This window comes from Sinohyriopsis cumingii, chromosome 5, assembly GCF_028554795.1.
Source record: "Sinohyriopsis cumingii isolate HCF-2022 chromosome 5, ASM2855479v2, whole genome shotgun sequence".
Lineage (NCBI taxonomy): Eukaryota > Metazoa > Mollusca > Bivalvia > Unionida > Unionidae > Sinohyriopsis > Sinohyriopsis cumingii.
This window is the reverse complement of record NC_142965.1, coordinates 152,624,071-152,649,368: the sequence shown is the minus strand read 5'-3', so window position 1 is coordinate 152,649,368 and position 25,298 is coordinate 152,624,071. Positions and strand designations below refer to the sequence as shown.

Below are 25,298 nucleotides of genomic sequence, written 5' to 3'. Positions count from 1 at the left end.
ATTACATTGTAATAACATGTAATGCATTTCTTTACAACTAACAGAAAAACAATTTAATTAAATATAAATAACAATATACCCAAGCAAGACATACAATCAAACTATGGTGTCATTCATGCCAAGGTGCCAAAAACATTTGCATAAAATCCAAGATGAGAGTCATGATACATACAGAAGTAGGGTGGGTGAAATATGAGTCATGGTACAGACAGAAAGAGGAATGGGTGAGACACTAAGCTATATAGAATGCTGATAAATTGAATACAGTCAAAGGCTCATTGTGACCTAGCTTTATACACAATTTAGTAAACAGTCAAATAAAATTAATCTATTTAATTGGCAGAAATGAGAGTGACTGTATGCAAACTCTGACAATCAAATTAGTCCTCTATCTCCCGAAAATCAAATATTTGTATAAGTCCACTTAAAATTAAAGACGTTTATTGTTCGCAAACGAATAAATCTGAAAATGAGTGGTTTTTAATCTGCTAAGGAACGACGTAGTGTGTTGACATGGAACTAGCTCAAGGTCGCACCAATACTAAGCTGGATACCAATTTGTAATAAATGTTCCGAAGATGGTTCTGGGCGTAATCGTACGGAAACATGATTGTGGGGATTTGACAGTCAATGACTATAATTTTGCCAAACACTACGGAATTCTGGCAACCAGATTTAGACAAGAACATACGACAATCAAGATGTACACCAAGCTTACTTGAAATCCAATACTAATTTAGTGATTTATTTTGCGAAAAACATAAGCAGTTTAGCCAGATGATCTTGAGCTATACTTCTGCTAAACACTTATGAAAAAGGTTGACATTTACATTCGGTCAACGCCTCATCATTGTCAAGTCACACACCAGTTTTGGTTGAAATCCAATAATAACTGTTACAAATGAGGTTGATCTGACAATCAGTGGCTATGACTCCGGCTAACAAAAATGCAGAATCAAACCAGCCAAGTCTTCATCAATACCACGCTAAGTTCAATACTTGATTAAAATACATTACTAATGCCGCAGAACTGACAATGAAACGTATCAAGTCTTTCAATAAAATCAATAGGGATACCTTATTTTAAAATTAACACTCGTCTACAGCCAAAATGCTTCCGAAATAAATGTAGTCAAACTTCATTAATTCTGAGACACTGAGAACGAAAATGCTTAAAATTGTAGATTGGATCTAGTCTTAAAGGTATTATACTTGGTCAGTATATAAGACCCTTGACTTGGAATGACGGATGACATTTATCAGTCGTTTTGATAATTTAATATGATTCGTCTTTCTCAGTGAATTAAAAGCATATTAATAAATGCTGTAGCAGTATATGCGATTCTATTACAGCTGCATACGTACCTCTGAGTACCGTCAAACATCAAACATTCTTCAAAGTCTCTAAGCCTGGGGGTGGGACCTTAACCGAAAGTTAAAAATATGGTTATGTTTATCATCGCCATCACATCGTCATCAGTGGCGTAACTATCTCACCACGGACCTCACCCCCACCCCTTACTGTCACTTCATTTTTGTCCTTTTCGGGCCCCCAAGACGGCCGGTCGCCACAGCAGGGTTGTACCTTCTACTTCGATAGTTACGCCACTGATGTTCGTTCTTTTTATTTCTCTCTCTCTCTCTCTGACCGCTCCGGTGGCCTAGTGGTTAGAGCATCTGTCTCGGAAGTGGGAGGTCGTGGGTTCAAATCCCGGCCGAGTCAAGCCAGTCTTACACAAATGGTACTAACAGCTGCCTCGCTTGGCGTTCAGCATTAAGATGTTAATGTTAGGACTGGTCGGCCTGGTGTCAGGATAATGTGACTGGATGGGACATCATACTACATGTCTGCGGCATGATGACCCAGTGCTAGACATCATTATAAACTATCACACTGCAGAAATCGTAGCGATATGACTGGAAAAAATCCAAATCACTCTCTCTCTCTCTCTCTGTGGGAATGAATCCATTAGATACAGAAATAACAAAACAAAGAAAAACATTTATAAATTTAAACCCAAGCGACGCCAACATCCTTAGAATGAGTACTAGTGTCCTATAAATATATACACATGTGTAGTAACATCGTTAGCGTCATAAATGTTCGCTTGAAAAGACGAATACAATTAAATTTTAGAGCAATGAAAATCAATCATTAAAGAAATCTAATAAAACGTTGGGAACTATGGCAAATATTTGTCTTCATTATTATAAAATCGTGGCGTTGCTCTGATATTACAAACTAAAAAGAAAATATATTAACGTCAACGTATTGTTTGCATTCCATTTTTGCAAAACAAAGTAAATAATAGTATTTTATACTTAAATAAATATTATAAATGTGAAACCTACCATAGATTTCAATCAGTGGCTCATGTTACGTATGTTCCAGCTGTTCTTGACCATAAAATGCAAAACTATTAGCATTCAGTCTGGAAAATACTCGAAAACCATTTTTGATAATCACAAGGAGATTATTTACAGGATAAATGACCAAAGTAATTATTTACAAGATAAATGACCAAATTAATTGCAACCATTCCGGTGGTAAATATCGTGGACTGGGAGAATGTTTTACATACATTGACTCAATACACAGCAAAATTATTGATGTATTTATATTTTTAGCATGACTACATTCTTAGTAATGCAGATACTTTTGTGTGCATAAAACATATACTGCTTAATTAGTGATTAACCGTAAGACGTAAGACATATAAGAAATTAAGTACAAAAGTATTTGTGCGTCTTTTACCTGTTAAACTTAAAGAATGTACGCAAGCAGTGTACTTGAATATAAACGTCTTTTTCCTTGTTACAGTCGCAGAGAGAATATAAAACGGGATATATAAGACGGAGCAAAATTGGAAGATCCGTGTGTTTTGAATCATCATCATTATCATCATTATAATCATTATCATCATCATCTCTTTTGCTATCTTCCTCTCTTTATAGTTGTCTGTCTCTCTTATTTGTGCTGGAAATTCGATAAATGAATGTTCCTACAATTAATACAACTGTGGACAAGCTGATACAAATTCTCAAACATGTATTATCTTTTCGTCCAATCTGATTCCGATATTTACGTACACACTGTCAAAGTATTCTGGTCATTTCAAAGCAAAACACTTTTTTATGCCACGATTAATTGACTTACTCTTCAATCACGCCTTGAGATAGATACATTGATATATTCAGAAGGGTGGGTAGATACATTGATAGATTAAGATGGGTGCATAGATACATTGATAGATTAAGATGGGTGGATAGATACATTGATATATCTAGATGGGTGGATAGATACATTGATATATTCAGAAGGGTGGATAGATACATTGATAGATTAAGATGGGTGGATAGATACATTGATATATTAAGAAGGGTGGATATATACATTGATATATTCAGAAGGGTGGATAGATACATTGATAGATTAAGATGGGTGGATATATACATTGATATATTTAGATGGGTGGATAGATACATCGATATATTTAGATGGGTGGATAGATATATTGATAGATTAAGATGGGTGGATAGATACATTGATATATTCAGAAGGGTGGATAGATACATTGATAAATTAAGATGGGTGGATAGATACATTGATAGATTTAAATGGGTGGATATATACATTAATAGAATCATATGGGTGGATAGATACATTGATATATTCAGATGGGTGGATATACACATTGATAGATTTAGATGGTTGGATAGATACATTGATATATTCAGATGGGTGGATATATACATTTATACATTTAGATGGGTGGATATATACATTAATAAATTCAGATGTGTGAATAGATACATTGATATACTTAGATGGGTGGATAGATACATTCATAGATACAGATGGGTGGATATATATATTGATATATTTAGATGGGTGGATATATACATTGATGTATTCAAATGGGTGGATATATACATTGATATATTCAGATGGGTGGATACATACGTTGATATGTTCAGGTGGGTGTATATATACATTGATAGATTCAGACGGGTGGATATATACATTGATATATTCAGATGGGTGTATATATACATTGATATATTCAGATGTGTGGATATAACATTGATATAAATCAGGTGGGTGGATAGATACATTGATAGATTCAGATGGATTGATATATACATTGATAGATTCAGATGGGTGGATATATACATTGATAGATTCATATGGGTGGATATACACATTGATAGATTCAGATGGGTGGATGGATACATTGATATATTCAGAAGGTTGGATATATACATTGATAAATCAGATGGGTAGATATATACATTAATAAATTCAGATAGGTTGATATATACATTAATAGATTCAGATGGGTGGATAGATACATTAATATATTCAGATGGGTAGACAGATACATTGACATATTCAGATGAGTGTATAACTAAGCGATCATGATATATAAACCAGCGACAAGACCTAGTGTCTATGAAGGGAAATATATGTCAGCCACAAGACCTAGTGTCTATGAAGGGAAATATATGTCAGCCACAAGACCTGGTGTCTATGAAGTGAAATATATGTCAGCCACAAGACCTAGTGTCTATGAAGTGAAATATATGTCAGCCACAAGACCTAGTGTCTATGAAGGGAAATACGTCAGCCACAAGACCTAGTGTCTATGAAGTGAAATGTATGTCAGCCACAAGACCTAGTGTCTATGTAGTGAAACATATGTCAGCCACAAGACCTTGTGTCTATGAAAGGAAATATATGTCAGCCACAAGACCTAGTGTCTATGAACGGAAATATATGTCAGCCACAAGGCATAGTGTCTATGAGGGGAAATATATGTCAGCCGCAAGACCTAGTGTCTATGAGGGGAAATATATGCCAGCCACAAGACCTAGTGTCTATGAAATGAAATATATGTCAGCCACAAGACCTAGTGTCTATGAAGGGAAATATATGTCAGCCGCAAGACCTAGTGTCTATGAAGGGAACTATATGTCAGCCACAAGACTTAATGTCCATGAAGGAAAATATATGTCATAACAATGTTTATAGGGTTGAAAAACAAATGGACCAGCTCCAGAAATCCCATGAGTACGACCGACCGTAAAATAATACAATGCAAATAGCAAATATCCCCATAGCAAAAAATCTATCCTTTGATTCGTCCGAATTCATTCTAATTCTGTTTTTTTTTTTTTTTTTGATACAGAAAAACAAACAACTAAAACATAGGGGATACATAATCACATAACAGCTTTTAAAATGTTCAGATGTCACTAGGAGGTAGACTTCAAAAGCCGATAACTTAACATAGCTAAAGGACAAAGTGCCCATAAATAAAACAGTCTACAGTTCACCGTAAGTAGACGAACTTTGATAAACTGTCTAGTTATTGTGGAACTTGATCGGTGGATTATAGATCGGTATGAGTAAAACACGCAATGAAAAATGGAATCGAAAATAAATAAAACCCGTGATGGAAAATAGAACGCAATAGAAAATATAATAAGCAATCGAAATTATTTTCGTTTGTTTTTAATGTCTTCATTACATTTCATCGGATGTATACATATGTGTTAGACTTGCACAATAGAAAAGAGAAATAATATTCAGAACCGACGCTGATAATTGTATGAAAGGTGCGCATTTGAGAGAGTATGCAATCGCCGTAAGATAATGAAATGATGTATCGCAACGGAAACAAAGTACGCAGTGGAAGTTATTTACTTTATTTTTAATTGATTTGTTTTTTAATTATGGAAGGTTAACAGAAGGATTACATCATCAGATGCGTATTCTAAGCGTATGTATAATACAGAATATAATCAAGAATAAGGGTTAAACAAACATAATTAAATAAAATGCTACTGTCAACATTCAGTTTCACTTTAATTGGCGTCTGTTCGTTTTTTATTATTTGTGTTGTTGTTGCTAATTTGACAAGGAATTACGTTTCACTACTTTATTACTTCCAAATTTGCTCCAAATGATTTGTTTTATCATATTTTATTACGGAAATGCCCAAAACATCGTAATATGGACATGTTGTTCACTTACGCAAAGACAGGGTTTTATTGAACCAAAGTTGTCGATTAATTTGGAGACAATACAATGTTTTAAAATTTGCTTGTTATTGTGACCTGCTTGTATGGAAATTTAAGCTTGATTAGTATAACAAAATCTATGAAAACAAGAAAAAATACAAAATACGAAAATATGACTTGTTTTTGTTTTTATTTTATATTGGAAATGTCACAAGGCTAATCTTGAAACCTCCAATCGATTTCATTTCAAAATTACGTTCGTCAGTTCCTTACTTTGTATACAAATTATTTCAGGGATATTCTTATCTTCATAAAATGGGTTCAATTTTCAAGCACTCGATGCTTCATTGTACATCTGGTCATCACTGGGTGGTTTATTGTACATCTGGTCATCACTGGATGCTTCATTGCACATCTGGTCATATGCTTCATTGCACATCTGGTCATCACTGGGTACTTCATTGTACGTCTGGTCATCACTGGATGCTTCATTGTACATATGGACATCACTGAGTGATTCCTTGTACATCTGGTCATCACTGGATGTGTCATTGTACACCTGGTCGTCACTGGGTGGTTTAGTATTCGGTAATTGAAAAGTCATCCTGATCTGCTCAAAAGGAACCTTGACCATACACCGGCAAAATACATAATGACGCCATCCAATTTTCTTTACCATATAGCAAAAGATTTAAAAAAGCATTCAGAGGTTTTGGGAGATAGATAATAATTCAGCATTTTATGTTGAATATACATCATCTCAAATATAAAAGCATACACTATGAACATACATGGGGGTGGGTGGGTGCACATTGTTAACGTTGACATTATTCTTGAGATTTATATTAATACAAAGAAAATATCAATAAACTTTGATTTCATTATAGCAAATAAATTATTAAAGTTCGTAATTCAATACATATTGATGCAATTATGTGGACTGATCTAATTCTCTTAAAACAAACACGGAATGGACTTTATTGAGTCTCTAAAAGTATTGTTTAGCCAAACAAACTGTAAAACTGTTCTCGCAATATCCATCTTGGAATTAGCGTCAAACAACGACGTGATTGTCATCACCTTTACGTGCAAATGTCATTAATAGACACATACCGTACCTCGTTTTGGTTTGCGATGTCACTGATTGCTTCTTTAGAAGACAGAGGAGGCAGATCCAAGGTCATGTAATCATGTGACTGTGTATCATTTACATACTTCTTTTCCGGCACATCGTATTCATTGTCGTCCTTTTTCTTAGAGAATCGTCTAGAAAAAAAGACAAAATATGTTTGGAATTCCTTAACAAAGAAGTATAGCTTATAAATCGGCTATTTCATTAAATAGTCACTCTCATTAATTTAATAGGTGCACACTAATGAAATAGTTATACACACTGATAAAATAGTTACACACACTGATGAAATAGTTACACACACTAACGAAATAGTTAAACATACTAAAGAAAAAGTTACACACACGAATGAAATAGCTACACACGCTAAGAGAACGAACTCGTTATAAAAAGGTCTTATTTCACCATCCAGTGCGTCCGAAAATTTTTTGATAAACCTAATGATCATATTAATACCGTTAGCATTGCTATGTACATGTAATTCGCATTGTGTACTAGTTAGTTTTTTATAGTTTGTTTTATTTCATTATATGTTCTGGGTTATTTGAACTTGTAATTATGTAGCTGACCTTGGCCAAAATCAAGTTCATAATTCATTGTGTTCATGACCAAATACATATACATTTTAAAATTCTGTTAACAACTAATTCATAGCTTATATTTTCTCTTCGAATATAGGTTTAATATTGGAATCATTATTAACGGAAGTCCAAATATTTCTCTTTGTCTCAGAAAACAGCATATATTCCCCATGTTCTTTATAATAATTTTAGTAACATACCTTCTAATTATAACTAAGATTTAATCTTGCAAACATTTGGAAACTTCTAGAATGAAATGTTCTTTTATGTATTTGCTTTTTTATCCAAAACTCTAATTATGACCTATGACAGGTACAGGGGCGTAACATATTGTTTAAGGGAATACTTTTTTTTATTCCGGAGATAGCATCTAAAGCAGAAACCAGTTTTATTATTTTGTTTAGATTTCATTTGTAGTTGACTTATTTCTTCAAGGTATTTCTTTAAGGAATTCCTCTCTGGATATACAAAGTGCCAAGAAAATATTTTCATGGGAATAGAGTCTTGGATTTATAGTGAAATTAATAAAAGAATATCTGTTTTGGATTATAATATTGTTTTTGAATAAAAGATTATTGGCACCTCTCCACGACACAGACCACTACAAGCACATCAACACTTTCAGCATAGATGTTATTATGGAATACCACTGCAGTTTATTCAGAACGTTTATCTCCATGACGTGTGTCAGTAATTCTAGGATTATTTGGGACTGAATTCGCAATACTGGAAGTTATAATATATTTTAACTTTGTATTCTAGGGAAATAATTTATTTGTTGAATATAAAAAAAATAATGTTGATTCACGTTTTTTGTTATCACTTCTATTTGACCGTGGAGTCGTAATAATATATACAAATAAATAAATATATTGATTTATAGATGTAGAACTAAATATTTTATCAGGAAAACTAACCTTTTCATATCAATTATCACAGATACAAGTGTGACGATAGCAACAATTAGTCCTGCAATAACCGCTATCACCCAAATCTGTATTCCATTATCTGCAACAATTAAATATACAGGCCTAATTTGCATACCAAAGATAACCTTTTAAAATGTATTCCCAAAACAAAGCATTCCAGTAAATGCATGTAATGATCAAAAGCTATTTTAATAGGCAATTTCACCTAACAATATTTACAGTTCTCCAAAAAAATATGATGAAAAGCGACTTCATTGAAACATAGTCGATCATTTCATGTATCGAGGCATCTAACAGTCCATCATTTCGTTTATCGAGACATGCAGCATTCGATCATTTCGTTTATCGAGATGTATAACAGTCGATCATTTTGTTTTTTGAGACGTATAAATAAAGCATGTCAAGAGAGGTGCGTGGATGGATCTCTCTATTTAAATGCCAAGAAAATACTTTCATAGTTACCCAATTCTTTAGACATGCATGTTGTTGGTTTACAAAGGGATGAGTAAAATCAGAATAAACGGTCCAAATGTAGACTGCATAATAATTTTTGTTGCTCTTAGTTCGTTCCACATAGTATCGCGAATTTTTCCTGTGTGTAGCTCAGTAAATATTTTGGTCAGCGTTCTTAAATTTAGCTACAGTTACCTCATTCGTTTTAAATACTTCGAGGGGCACGAATCAGATACTTTAAGCTATAGTTAATGACGTTAAACTGAAAATTTACTGAGCTACATATAGGAAACGTTAGCGATGCTGTGTAGAACGAACTAGAGTTCTGAGGCAGTGTTAATAGTATTTATTTAAATTCGGAAAATGGATGCGTGCAATAATACCCACTAATAAACTGTACATAAAGTTACTGATATGACCATCCAACAGTTGTTAGAAAGTAGAAAGTCTTTGACAGATGTTTATCATGTGCAAATGCCATCTGTGCTTTTAGTATCAACATTAGCACTTTTTCTAAAAACACCGTATGTATGACTAAATACACCAGCTGCCACTGCGCTCTGAAATTCCTATCCGTGACCTCGACAAGACGTGCACAATAGTGAAATCAAAGCCACAAAAGAGTGAAATGGAAGCCACATGGAAATGTAAATTTGTCTCTATAATCTATACAATACCTTCGTCTCTTGACATGTATGCCTCTTGCCTGGCTTCGGTCGATAATGATAGTCGGGAAGATGGCTTCGTGGTTTGCGTTGTTGATGACGTTGGCAACGATCTTGTTGTCGTAGATGATATAGTAGATGGTGCCTCGGATGTTGTTGTCGGTATTAAAGAAGATCGGTCTAAATGTAATAAACATATTTATGCATGACAGCAGTACATAAGAAAGAAACTATAGAGTTTATATACAATCATGAATCTGTGAATCAATGTATACATATCGATATATTCTTTTTCCATATTATTATCAGACATTTAATCCAAAAGTTTTGTCTCTGATCTTCTAAGTAGTTCTTTTACAAAGAAATACTGAATTTAAATGATCATACAAAGCAACTCGATATTATTTTGCTAGGCCGATGGAAAGTATCTCATTTTACAGAAGACGACGATATTATTGTGAAAAGAGATGTTTCTATGAAACAAATATTTCAATACCCACGGTTTTACTTTAAATACAGCCGACTATGTGCACTTAACGTTGTTAGCACAAGAAAGGGACACAAAGAAAATGGAGAAAGGTTTTTTGTCGGACTGAAAAATAATCTTCGTTAGTGACTTATATAACTGTGATGTTCTTGCTGCAGTCTGTTCGAATAAGGAAGAAAAACAAACTTACTTATACAATTGACAATGAGTAGTTAGATTACTAGCTCATAGTTGTCAAGGTGACGCTGACAAGATGACGTTGAATAATCCGGTGGCATGTGTACTGTAAGAACTTAGCTCATAAAATGTATGTTCTGAAAAAAGCATGCCTGATTAGAAGCCACATATATCACAGCATTTGTGGTTCCATTTTTTGTACTTTTACACGGAGAATAATTGCTTATTAGATTGTGTAATGGAAGCTCTTTTGAACATTTTAAACTGCTTCGGAAAGCAATGAAAACCTCCGTTTCTTGAAGTGCATGTTTCTCTCATCACTTCAGTTGATAGAGGCAGTGGAGAAGAGGACTTCGTGCCAGACATTGTTATAAATAGTGTCGTGAATGTTGTCTTAGGTGTTGCCGTGGATGGTGTCATCGATGTTTCAGTGGACATCAAGATAGATTGGATTAAAACTAGCAAAATATGTGTCTATAACAAGAGTAAAAAATTTATAGTTTGCATAGTCTTTAAAATCACGGTAATAACAAAGAAAGGAAGCTATCCGAAATTGTCTTGTGACTTTCAATTTTGCTAACATGTTATTAACAAAGTTCTCATGCATTTAAGGTAAATATGGATTCTTAATTGTACAAATGCAGATCAACCTTTGTCATGGTGACTTTAATATTAATTCAAATTCAAAAGACATTATAAAGATGTGAACATTCAGATTTTAAATACCGTTAATCATATTTTTTCCAGAATGTTTAAATTCATAAATTTACGAAAGAAATAGTAAACAAAACCAGGAGTTCCCGGTATTTGATTGGAAATTGCCAAAATAAACTAATTAAACTTTAATGTCTAGTACTTTTCATAAATTAGTATCTCCCTCAATACATATTTAGAAATACCATAAAAACAAAATATTTCTAAAATAACCCTGAAATGGTTCACTAGAATGTACACAATGCTATGGAATAGCAAAACGTCTCAATTTTTTTAAACTAACACAAATAACTTATGAATTAGTGTTTTTTATGCTAAATCTTCCTACAAAAAAATTGTATATAATTTTACAATGTCTTCTAGATGAACGAGGAAAGGTTTAAAAGCTTAAAGGACAGAGACTCCCCAGACTATCAATCACATTCTTCTCTATTTCTCACAGAACTCTCCAAAACCAATATATAGACACACTGGCACAAAAAAGATGAAAATCTTCGATATAAATCCGAACTATCTGAGAAATATACCACCCATATTCCTCAGTTCTAGTACAAATATGTTGTATACTTCGGAAACCGTGATAGTACATATTGTAGTTAAATTAGAGTCATTTTATTCGTAACGATTGTCGTTGAGATTAATACTTATGCTAATGAAGCAAACACACATGTTTTGACTATAATATATATATATATATATATATATATATATATATATATATATATATATATATATATATATATATATATCGCATTATTCATGTCGGTTGTATAATAATAAATATGCTATATTTGAATGATTCAATAGTTTAATTATATCTCCAATGCATTACATTCATGAATACAATATTTCATTGTTTTTCGAACGCAATATTAAGCGGAATACTCACCGAAGCAATATCGCTGCTGGATGCTACTGGGAAGATTGTCCAAGCAGTACACTGTGTTTGACGAGTCACATCGCTTTACCTTGATACTATACGATATTTCACACAATCTTTCGAATGTTGCCACACAAGCTGTCCTGCTTACTACACCTTCTCCAATCATGGGAATCGTACCTGTCGAGGCATTAAAGTCGACTTATAGAATATATATATATATATATATATATATATATATATATATATATATATATATATGAGAGAGAGAGAGAAACAGACAGACAGAGGTTGCGCTTGTCGTCTTTCTCGATGTCACATTATGTACAGTTACTGAGATGGTTATAGTAAGAAAACAACTATTCAAAGTTTTCCAGAAATTCAAAATGTAGCATTAAGAACATATTTTTTTTTTTTCTGCCAAAGTAGTGTCAAGTGTCAAGTCAGTTATTGTAGAGAGTACTATTTTCATGTTCAATACTTTTCGGTACAGTGTAGTTATTAAATAAAATGACATTGTCATATGACAAACATGCAAAGATTTTCTCTAACTCGTAGGTTGTACTGTGCTCGTGCGTACTCCTTTCTCAAGTCATTTAAAGTAATTGAATTGTCTGTAGAATCTGATCACATTTTTCAAGACAGAACCGTTGTGTATGAGTGGTGTTTTGCAAATTGCTTCCATATATTTTAGAATAGTAGAACAGTTTTCATGAAACAGAATCGCGAAGGTTACGAATCTGCACTGAATTAACACAATTTATTATATAAAGTCACATTAATAACAGTTTCGAGGTCTATATTTGTTACCATGGATAAGAAAATCTCGACTGTTGTAGTAAAATTGGGTTATTGGAAATATAAAATTATGCTTTCTTTTTAATTTCCGGCAATGAAAAAGCATGGTAATATGTACATTTAAGTTTTCTTGATTAAGAAATGAACATATTTCAGGCATCATCTTGCTAACATATGGCAGGCATCATCTGGCAAACAGATGGCAGGCATAATCCGGAAAACAGATGGCAGGCATCATCTGGCAAACAGCAAGTTTGGCAGATGGCAGACAGCAAGTGTGACGTTAAATCGGGAGTAAAAAATAAATCCAAACTAGGCTTAAAATCAATATGGCAATAGAGGGAGTTAATATTCTTCCCTAAATAATGTTGATGATATGGGCATAATTTAGTGGTATATTCAGCTAAGAACAAAGTACATCAAAGCCAAACCATTCATCCAGATTGGAAGTTGGGTGACACATCCATAAGGCGACACATATTTGGTTGTTATGTTGAATTCTGTACCGTACCAAGTATCATGGTCCAAGTCATAGAGGTCGCTCCGGTCGTTAGAAAGGTAATTACAATCGGGGCATCGGTCTAACATGTACGGAAATGGTTTATGGTTTTCACCGGAACAGGGGTCAAATGTATTTGAAGCGAACAAAACAGAAACATGGATTTGAGATGTTTAGAGAGAATCTGATATATTTATTTGTGTGCTCGTCAAAATATTGCAATGGGCGACACATATTGGATATTACGTCATCCGCCATCGTTCCTTGTCCATGAAAAGTAGGTTGTCTGCTTTAAAGCATTCCAATATTTAATCAGAATAAGCAAAGAGTATTTTCTGACATTCAATCGAGCGCTAACGATAGACAGGACAGACTGGTGCTAACGATAGACAGGACAGACTGGTGCTAACGATAGACAGGACAGACTATCAAGGATGCATGTTGAAAGCTCGGTATAATACATGTAATCACTTATTATCCTGTAACGCTTCCATAATTATTTTGTCAACATTAAGGCCGCCGCTAGATAATGTTACCATGATAATTGAATATTCTCTCTCTCTCTCTCTCTCTCTCTCTGGACACTGTATGTATATCTTTTGCCTGAAATTGTGGTCAATTGATTCAGGTGGATAAAGAAGTTAAATGTAATATGACTAGGAGTAATTGCAATTCAATTTTAAACTGCTCAAATCTAATTTTTTTAAGCAGGTATGGCGAAGTGCACGTGTTGGTGAATCACTCTTGAAAGTTTTCAGAAAAGTTTATTGACATCTTTAGTATCTTCAATACGTACCAGACATCTGACAGCTATGACCACCTGCAATAGATCGTGCTACGGTTAAAACAATTCATAACGTTCCCTTCATCTGGAGAGAGAGAGAGAGAGAGAGAGAGAGAGAGAGAGGGATGGAGAGAGAGACAGAGAGTTTTTCTAATATTCTTTGAACAAATTATGTTTTAATTTATTCTAAGACATATTTTCATGCCAAGAAGAATGGTAGAAGTGCTTTAGTTTTATCGGAACAGTATAAAGCGTATTATATCGCGAAAGAGAAGAAGTGGTTGCAGAAAGTGATATATTAATATTGATTCAATACGGATTGTATCAGTACGTAATACGCTTGCAGTGATTATATACCTAGTACAACAACAATTGATTCAATACGGATTGTACCAGTACGTAATACACTTGCAGTGATTATATACCTAGTATAAAAACAATTGATTTACTAGCATCGATTCTATACCAGGTCTAGAGGTATTGCTTATATATTGGCAGTAAGTAACATAGTAGAAGTGACTCAGTATAGTGTATAAGAAAGCCATACACTACTCTCGTTTATAAACCTACTGTAGCGATCTACTAGTGTTCATTCTTAGCTAGTCTATCTTTAAAATGATATACTAGAATTGAATATATAACTGGTGTAACAAACGGAGATAGATAGATAGATAGATACATAGATAGATAGATAGATAGATAGATAGATAGATAGATAGATATAAACAGAAACATAGATAGTGACTAGTTATCTTATACTAGCGTTGATTTTATGAGAAGTGTGGCAGTGATATAATAGTATTGATTTTATGGGAAGTGTAGCAGTGATATACTAGTGTTTGTTCATTAGCTAGTGTAGAAGCAAATGATATACAATATTGATTATATACCTAGTGTAACAAAAGGTGAGATGCTAGTATTGTTTTATACCTACTTTAGTAGCAATTTGACATATATCTATATATATATATATATATATATATATATATATATATATGATGAGTCTATATCAAGTGTTGCAATAAATGATATACTAATATTGATTCTATGCCTAGTGTAGCAGTAAGTAATATACTAGTATTGATTCTATAGTCATGGAATCAGTGATATACTAACAAACGTCAGGTAATCCAGAGATTTTAAAAAGCAAGTGACGGTGCTAATGTACCTTACGCATCTACTCAAAAACATCAACTCTAGATAAATTTGTGCTATCATTGTTACCAAACTGCCGTTTGTATTCCATTGATATCACATTGATCTTACAAGAGCTGCATTTGTGACTATTAGTAAATCATCCAAGGGCCACCACAAGTTAAACCCTGGAGATCTGAACTGACTCGGCCAAAAATTTGTATTTATTTTTAAATTTGTTAGTCTGTATATCTTCCAGGGAATGTTTGCTAGTCAGAAATCATAGATTAATTTTTGCTGGTTCTATCTACACTCATTTGTCCATCAATCCAGCTGTCGAATACTTCACCTATTTGTCCACATGTGTGAATCTACACGTCTATCAATCTAGATATATCAATTTATATATTTATCAATCAAAATATCTCAAGCACATAGCTCCGATAACTGAGTTATTAATGCAAATGATGATACATTTTTACAATGTGATTTATTATAAGTGCATCATGTACAAATGTACATTTAAGTGTGACATGATGCATACAATCCTTAATATGGCTGACATTGCGGTATAAGGAAGATTACCCCATTCAGTTTTGTTCCGTTGAACTTTTGACTAAGTGTCTTGGATCCTAGGTAAGAATCTCACCAAGGAGAATTTAGCTTTATTTTTCTTTTTGGCCGAATGTGTTTTTACAAAATTTCTATCTCTGTTTTGTTTTCTTTGTGCTCCCTTTGTTTTGTCTTTCTACTTCTCATTGAAAATAGCTAATTATATTTTTCACTTTACGTTATAAATATAAAGGGAGTAATTCCATTGAAGGATTAAAAATTCACGGACATTCAACATTAGCACATAACTAGTTTACTGTAGACATTATTTTTGTAAGATTACTATATATTAAACACCAATCTCAACACTGTAATGACACAAGCATCCAGTTAGACGTGTGCATAGCTTTTATTTTGAAAAAAGAGAGAAATAAAAAAATAATGTAAATACAATTGTATATTGCAGTAGCAGGTTGGCCGGGAAAGGACTCCGTGGCGGTATCGTGGGAGAATACATGAGTTTATGACACCTAATTAGTTAATAAATTAGTCATCTAACTGTTGTTCTGTCTCAAGGAGTAATGTATGTGAAATTCTGTACCTCAGAATATCTTGGTTATTATTACAGTTTTTGAATGTCCCCCCCAAAAAAAAAAAAAAAAGAAAAAAAAAGATAGTTTAAAATGTGCACGCAAAGATCGCTATAAGATTAGACGTAACGATGGCACACCTTTTGATCATTTCAGTAAGCTTGTCCACCAATTTAGTCACTGCATATGTTTGTTAGTTTGATATTAATTCTCATCATGGTCAAAAATGTATCTGATTGTTACCACAAACATGAGAGACAGAGAGGGAGAAAGAGAAAATGTGTGTGTGTGTGTGTGTGTGTGTGTGTGTGTGTGTGTGTGTGTGTGAGAGAGAGAGAGAGAGAGAGAGAGAGAGAGTGAGTGAGATAGATAGATATATAGATAGATAGACTTAACTGTCCATAGGAATACTGATGCTATGACGAGGCAGATCATATTTTCGTATTTGCAGTTCTTGTTTCTAATATATACTGTTGTTTGCTTGTGTAAATCACAAGTCTTGGCCCGATTTATATATGTACTTCAAACATACAATTTAACTCACAAAGAACAGGAAACCGGAAGAGAATATTACCATATACCTTTATATATGAGACCCTAAACTTGTGTTATTTAACTTCCCATATATCAGACTACTAATTATTTTGCAACGTCTGCTTGTGAGGGAATATACAAATAAATAAAACACTCAATATTTTACGGCCAGAGAACAAGTCTGCTTGTGGGGGAATACAACATAAAACACTAAACATTTCAGCCACAAATTGACTTACAAATGGAACTTTTTTAAATTATGCACCTCATAAACTTCAATCTATTTGCAATGTTCCAGAATTAAATATTTAGTTTTATTTTTATATCCTGCATTTAAACGTGCAACTGACAAAAAAAACTATATGTAATCTATGTGCAAAGCTATATTTTAGGTGCAAACCAAGAAATCCTCTTTTTAGCAGCACAAGCCGCAAAAAATGTTGCGAGAAAACAAAAAACATCATTTCAAGTCTGAAAACAACTCACTAATTTTAATGAATGGAGGCAAGTGTCGTGGTATGCAAATTAAATGATGAAATTTATTTCATTTATTTATTTAGTATACTTTTATGATGAAATTAGTTAGGGACCCCTGCTGTAAAAGTTGCAATACAAATACCGTTCGTTCCATTTTATGAGGAGTTAAATTTACATACAAATCTGATAATTTTCATGTATCTAAAAGGTCCTGAACAAAAAGTGGGAACTAATATTGGCAGGCTGATATAAGACCACCCAAAACGTGCATAAACAGCCGTATTCGATTGGTAACATTAACTGCACGTTTATCTGTATCTCAATGTGCGTATCCCATTTTCTAGTCCCGATCTTGTACCTTTAAGTCGCGAAAGTCAAACAAAAAAATGCACAACAATCCATTGCAAGTCATATAGCAATGTGCTGAGCAAAATAGAAAAATAAGCGGTTTGATGAATAACATTTACTCAAGTTAGAGAGTGAGAGAGAGAGAGAGAGAGAGAGAGAGAGAGAGAGAGAGAGATAGAGAGAGGGGGGGATGGGGAACCAAAATAAAAATCTTGATAAAAATGATCATGGAAAAAGCCAAACATTATCAAAGAAAATATAGGCATTAATCACTTCAGTAAGTGGCCATATACCCATTAACTAATTTTTTTGCCACACAACGTATTAAAAGATGAAAAATCATAATACATAGTTCGCATTGCAGTATTTGTGTTTTCAATATCTTACACCGCAACTGTAAAAGTCTTGACATTTATACCGTAGTTACGTGAAGTAAATGGTGTGTATCGAAAGGTAACACAATACAAACAGTTTATTATGACACCAATGTACATCTTACATTAAAACGATGACTTATTTGAACATCTTTCTACGAAGTGCTTAATGTGCCAATTTGAATCTCTCAGTAGAAAAAATACTTGACAAATATATTTTATCTTATTTACAACAGGAACTTATAACTCCTTGCCTACAATGACAGTATTTATACACATATATCTATCCGTGAATATTTCCATTTAACACCACACCACCTCACCCCTGTCACCACCCTCTCTTCAAAACCATCCATTTTTTGTCAGGTCAATTTTAGAGGGCATATAAACATTGAATTGTTCTGGTTGTGTTTTACAAGATGGTGAAAAATTGGTACGGAAAATATACTAGTCCCACTGTTGGTATATTTTTTATTAAAACTGTAGCTGGCTTTATCATAGTGTTTTTCTCTGGTACATATTGTTCAGTAAGTTTCCAGACATAAGACTAATTGATTTGCGATTTAACCTGTTAGTTGTGCTCATTTTTATCCGACTATTATAGTCCTTAGACAATAGAATATGATTCAAATATATTGGCTTATGCGTACCTAAAGAATATTTTTTAAGAATCAAATACACCAGCTCAGATATGACATTTTGTGTATATTTCTGGTTTTCATATATTATATGTTTTATATTACGCAGGATGATCTTTCAAACTTTGAAACAATTTTTTAAGATAGGCTATAACTTTTTGAAGACATCGTATAGAAATCATTGCCATCAAGGAGATTGAAATATTATGTCTGTAAATGAAACAACTTATAATCTAAAACCTAATTCAGTTGCATCAGATTACAGAAAATGCTATCTCTCTGATTTTGATTACAATGTAACAAATTTAATAGAAAGTAGAAGTACGCAAGAAAAAAAATTCTTACAAGAAGACAAAATCTTTAAAATATGCAGTAGTCATTACATTAGGGTGCAGGTCAGTAATAAAGTCATGATTAGGAATAGACTGCAATTCGTGCTTTCACAGTCAGCCTTTTCCAGGTATCATGCACTGTAAATTAATGGCTTCAAAGTTTATGTGAAGTTATAAAAAAAACACTGTCACCCAGACTACTCAAGAAATACCGAAACTACTCCACTCAATAAATCGTTGCATTATTTTCCTTCTTTTTACTGTATCTATCTATATGTCTATCCGTCAATCTATCTATCTAGCTAGCTTGCTAGCTTTCTGTCTGGAATACACTGAAACATTTTTGCATACCTGAACTGAGTTTTTTAAGAACGTAGTAATTAACAAGAGAAATGCAAATGAAAATACAAATGCAAACTAAGAAGAAAAAGGCAAAGAGAAAAAGGAGAATAGGAAATGCAATTTAGATTAAAAGAATTAGAACTATAAAGCAATCCCCACTATGTTCAGATTCTAAAACCACCAAAATTATTAGGTTACCACCACCTTTTAAGCAAAGGACGTAGACAAATAACAGAAAATGTACAATGGCCAAGAGAGCGATGGACTTTGTTATTACAAAGTGTAGTTATTAGCAAAGCTCGTGTAGTCAGTATTTTAGTGTCAGTAGAAAACAGTGTTAGTTATGATGTAGTTATATATCGTTTCTTGAAGAGATATTAGTTGACATTTGTTGCATATTGATAACGTCTTACGAATAGAATACAAGAAACTGGTCAAACCCACGTCGAATGTGCAATGGGAAAATAACAACCTTTTCATGGGTGGTATTTATCCAAAAATGTTGATAAAGACTATGTTAACCTCAGGTAACTTATATTAGCTGAAGAGTTCAAGAATTGCGTCTATAGTGGCGTAAAGACATAATCTGATGAGCAAAAGTAGAAACTGTACAAAATTTAGTTCGTACAGCTAACTATTATTCCTTGATTAACAAAACTTCATTTATCACTAAGATTTCCTTTCAGTAACAGTTTGGTGCAACACCCAGCTTAGTTGTTAGAAGTCTCAATATGAACCAACCTATGTTCATCAAAATTCTGTTAAGACTGATCAGAACGCCTTATCTCTTCCTACGCTGACTTATTGCAAGAAAATATGGCGCATTATTTCTAACTTTTATAAGTTGATGGCGCGTTAATTCTGATTTGTATCAGTTGAAAAAAGAATATACCAAATAAGGAAAAAACTATTCCTAATGTTTTTATTTTTAAGAGGTCAATGCCACTTTCATGCAATATATTTTTTGATAAAACAAATCCCAGTCTGATTTTATTATGGATCATTGAGGACCAGTCATGTCAATGCAATCTACATCACTTATTGATTGGTCTGAAAAGTTTATTCCAATCAAAATATTAAGATAAACAGGAGTTTATCATATTCTTTGATTAATAGGATCTTTGCCTTTTATTTGAAAAGTATTCTGGTGCAAGTGTTCTTATCGAGCAGTAGAGTGCGACTTTGGTAGTGTTCATCCCTTTCATTTTGGAGATAGCAAGACTTTTCACAAGATTTGGAACCGTTTTTATTGGCCGAAAATTAAAAGGAAGGTCTGTAGATACTTTAGATCCTATCACATTTTTCAAGTGATATGAAAGCCCTATCAGAGGATTCATAAAGCCCATCTGCAAACGGTATCCTGTATTTGACGAACTGCAAACTATATCCTGTATTTGACAAACTGCAAACTATATCCTGTATTTGACGAACTGTAAACTATATCCTGTATTTGACAAACTGCAAACTATATTCTGTATTTGACGAACTGCAAACTATATCCTGTATTTGACGAACTGCAAACTATATCCTGTATTTGACGAACTGCAAATATATCCTGTATTTGACGAACTGCAAACTATATCCTGTATCTGACGAACTGAAAACAACATCCTGTATTTGAGAAACTGCAAACTATATCCTGAATTTGACGAACTGCAAACTATATCCTGTATTTGACGAACTGCAAACTATATCCTGTATCTGACGAACTGAAAACTATATCGTGCATTTGACGAACTGCAAACTATATCGTGTATTTGACGAACTGCAAACTATATCCTGTATTTGACAAACTGCAAACTATATCCTGTATTTGACGAACTGCAAACTATATCCTGTATTTGACAAACTGCAAACTATATCCTGTATTTGACGACCTGCAAACTATATCCTGTATTTGACGAACTGCAAACTATATCCTGTATTTGACGAACTGCAAATATATCCTGTATTTGACGAACTGCAAACTATATCCTGTATCTGACGAACTGAAAACTACATCCTGTATTTGACGAACTGCAAACTATATCCTGAATTTGACGAACTGCAAACTATATCCTGTATTTGACGAACTGCAAACTATATCCTGTATTTGACGAACTGCAAACTATATCCTGTACTGCAAACTATATCCTGTATATGACGAACTGCAAACTATATCCTGTAATTGACGAACTGGAAATTCTATCCTGCATTTGACGAACTGTAAACTATATTCTGCATTTGACCAACAATTCGTAGAATAGAAGTGGACTGTGATTTGATACCAAGTCAGGCAACCAATACTTGGTGACGAAATTGGGTGCATCCGCGAGATTTTCAAAGGCAATTCCTTTAAGGAATATTAATATTTAAAGCATAATAAACGATTCGATAACAAATTTTACACCCTATTTTGCCTTCCCAAATGTATCCAATCTTATCAGTGGTCAAATTTCATTTCTTGAATTTGACTCCAGTTATGTATTAATTAGGCATACAATTAAAATATTCTGCCTATCACCTAGAAAATGAAGAGGTGCTGAAAGGATTTCATCTGACTCTAAAGTATATGATTCGGTCACATTGCCTTGACATCCGGATGAATTTGCCTTCACACTGGATGAATTTGCCTTCACACCTGGATAAATTTGCCTTCACAAGTAGGGATTAAAGTGTTAATTTGTAGTAGTTAGCATTTAAGGAATCAGTTCAAGAATCCGTAGGTTTTAGTCCTTTTCAACTAGTTTTGGACTTATTGCATAAGGACAAACTTAGTTGTTAAATGAAGTTGATTTTTAACTGAGAATTCAGAGAGTAACCTTCTTAATTATGTTTCTTATCTCAAATATAAATTATCAGAGGCTTGCGAAGTATAAAGAATTAATTTAGTGATCTGTTGCTCTTGTCCATACCACGATGTTCGTCTATTCAGGCTCAATGACATGGTCCTTATACAGTCAGAAAGAAAATAAGTGACTTAATTTACATCAATAACACTGCTGGAGGCCAAAACAGAAATATGTATTCTATATAAATATGTAAAAGGACTATGTTGACAGATATAGCCCTGCTAACCATGCAGTAACTATAATAATACTAATCCCACACAGTGAGGACTTTAACGACGGCTTACGAATTAATCAATCTTCAGATTCTGGGCAGAACCATTCAGCTCTAGAGCCACAGGAAAACAGTAAACTAAAATAGTCATTGTGTCAATATGAGCACCTGTTTTCTGCACGAACAAATAAAATCTATATAGACGATGAATTTGTAGATTGTACACCGATGGAGAGGCATCCTTACATGATGAATCCCCCCAAATAGGTTTGTTCGAAAAAGGACATTCAATATTTGCTGGAGAATGATTTTATTTAACCAAGGGTCAAATTGGATGTCTGGAATATTCCAGCATGTTATGTACGAATTGGGCATTAAACAATTCAAATATTATACCTATCACAGTGAGAGCTAAGGAGCTTTAGAAAGATTTCATCAAACTTTGACAAATATGATTTCATCATATTATTTGATTCGGGTAAATATTGGGACGAAGGCATTCATTTTCTGTTGTTTGCTTTGGGAAACAGTTCAAGAATCTTTAGGATTCATTCCCTTTGAACTAGGTGTTTGTCATACTGTGCTTGAACCACTGAAATTGTTTGAAGAGAAAATTCTTTCTGATGAAAATACTAGAACTGAACTCCTCGATTTTGCTTACAATTTTAAGCATAAGTTGCCAAAGGTTCGTGATATTATAAGTGCTAATCTCATTTCTTCTCAGTCAAATTTGAAATTAAGGTATGAGAAAACTACAAAGGAAAGGACTTTTAGCCTGGTGATAGAGTTCTGGCTCTCTTGCCCATACCACAATATCAGCTTCAGGCCAAGTATTATGGTCCTTACACTGTTTAAAGTATATAATAAAGACTCGTGGGAGGCGGAAAAAAGCAGCTTTGTCACATAAACATGTTAAAGGTGTATGTTGACAGAGACAGCCAGATTAATCATGCAATTAAGTTAGTTGTACCTGTTCCACTCACTGAGGATATATGCGAAAAAATAACATCGAACGCTATTGATTTTGGAGTTAGTTGTACCTGTTCCACTCACTGAGGATTTATGAGAAAAAATACCATCGAACGCTATTGATTTTGGAGTTAGTTGTACCTGTTCCACTCACTGAGGATTTATGCGAAAAAATACCATCGAACGCTATTGATTTTGGAGTTAGTTGCACCTGTCCCACTCACTGAGGATTTATGCGAAAAAATACCATCGAACGCTATTGATTTTGGAGTTAGTTGTACCTGTTCCACTCACTGAGGATTTAAGCGAAAAAATACCACCGAACGCTATTGGTTTTGGAGTTAGTTGTACCTGTTCCACTCACTGAGGATTTATGCGAAAAAATACCATCGAACGCTATTGATTTTGGAGTTAGTTGTACCTGTCCCACTCACTGAGGATTTATGCGAAAAAATACAATCGAACGCTATTGATTTTGGAGTTAGTTGTACCTGTTCCACTCACTGAGGATTTAAGCGAAAAAATACCACCGAACGCTATTGGTTTTGGAGTTAGTTGTACCTGTTCCACTCACTGAGGATTTATGCGAAAAAATACAATCGAACGCTATTGATTTTGGAGTTAGTTGTACCTGTTCCACTCACTGAGGATTTATGCGAAAAAATACCATCGAACGCTATTGATTTTGGAGTTAGTTGTACCTGTTCCACTCACTGAGGATTTATGCGAAAAAATACAATCGAACGCTATTGATTTTGGAGTTAGTTGTACTTGTTCCACTCACTGAGGATTTAAGCGAAAAAATACCATCGAACGCTATTGATTTTGGAATTAGTTGTACCTGTTCCACTCACTGAGGATTTATGAGAAAAAATACCATCGAACGCTATTGATTTTGGAGTTAGTTGTACCTGTTCCACTCACTGAGGATTTATGCGAAAAAATACCATCGAACGCTATTGATTTTGGAGTTAGTTGCACCTGTCCCACTCACTGAGGATTTATGCGAAAAAATACCATCGAACGCTATTGATTTTGGAGTTAGTTGTACCTGTTCCACTCACTGAGGATTTAAGCGAAAAAATACCACCGAACGCTATTGGTTTTGGAGTTAGTTGTACCTGTTCCACTCAGTGAGGATTTATGCGAAAAAATACAATCGAACGCTATTGATTTTGGAGTTAGTTGTACCTGTCCACTCACTGAGGATTTATGAGAAAAAATACCATCGAACGCTATTGATTTTGGAATTAGTTGTACCTGTTCCACTCACTGAGGATTTATGAGAAAAAATAACATCGAACGCTATTGATTTTGGAGTTAGTTGTACCTGTTCCACTCAGTGAGGATTTATGCGAAAAAATACAATCGAACGCTATTGATTTTGGAGTTAGTTGTACTTGTTCCACTCACTGAGGATTTAAGCGAAAAAATACCATCGAACGCTATTGATTTTGGAATTAGTTGTACCTGTTCCACTCACTGAGGATTTATGCGAAAAAATAACATCGAACGCTATTGATTTTGGAGTTAGTTGTACCTGTTCCACTCACTGAGGATTTATGCGAAAAAATACAATCGAACGCTATTGATTTTGGAGTTAGTTGTACATTGAGTGGGATTTAAGCGAAAAAATACCATCGAACGCTATTGATTTTGGAATTAGTTGTACCTGTTCCACTCACTGAGGATTTATGAGAAAAAATACCATCGAACGCTATTGATTTTGGAGTTAGTTGTACCTGTTCCACTCACTGAGGATTTATGCGAAAAAATACCATCGAACGCTATTGATTTTGGAGTTAGTTGCACCTGTCCCACTCACTGAGGATTTATGCGAAAA

General features: G+C 33.8%; 1 protein-coding gene across 2 annotated transcripts; it reads right to left on the bottom strand.

Annotated features, from left to right (window-relative positions):
* Positions 1-7,093: 7,093 nt before the first annotated feature.
* LOC149800483 (uncharacterized) lies at positions 7,094-14,184 on the bottom strand. 2 transcript variants are annotated; one of them, XM_089960117.1, is made up of 5 exons: positions 14,136-14,184; positions 12,052-12,222; positions 9,797-9,964; positions 8,655-8,745; positions 7,094-7,290 (listed from the first exon to the last, which is right to left on the bottom strand). In XM_089960117.1, exons 1-5 carry the CDS (start codon positions 14,140-14,142, stop codon positions 7,107-7,109), a joined length of 621 nt encoding a protein of 206 aa, XP_089816243.1. In that variant the 5' UTR covers positions 14,143-14,184; the 3' UTR covers positions 7,094-7,106. The 2 variants fall into 2 exon arrangements, with proteins under 2 accessions (XP_089816243.1, XP_089816242.1); XM_089960116.1 differs by lacking the exon at positions 14,136-14,184 and adding an exon at positions 13,272-13,646.
* Positions 14,185-25,298: the final 11,114 nt, after the last annotated feature.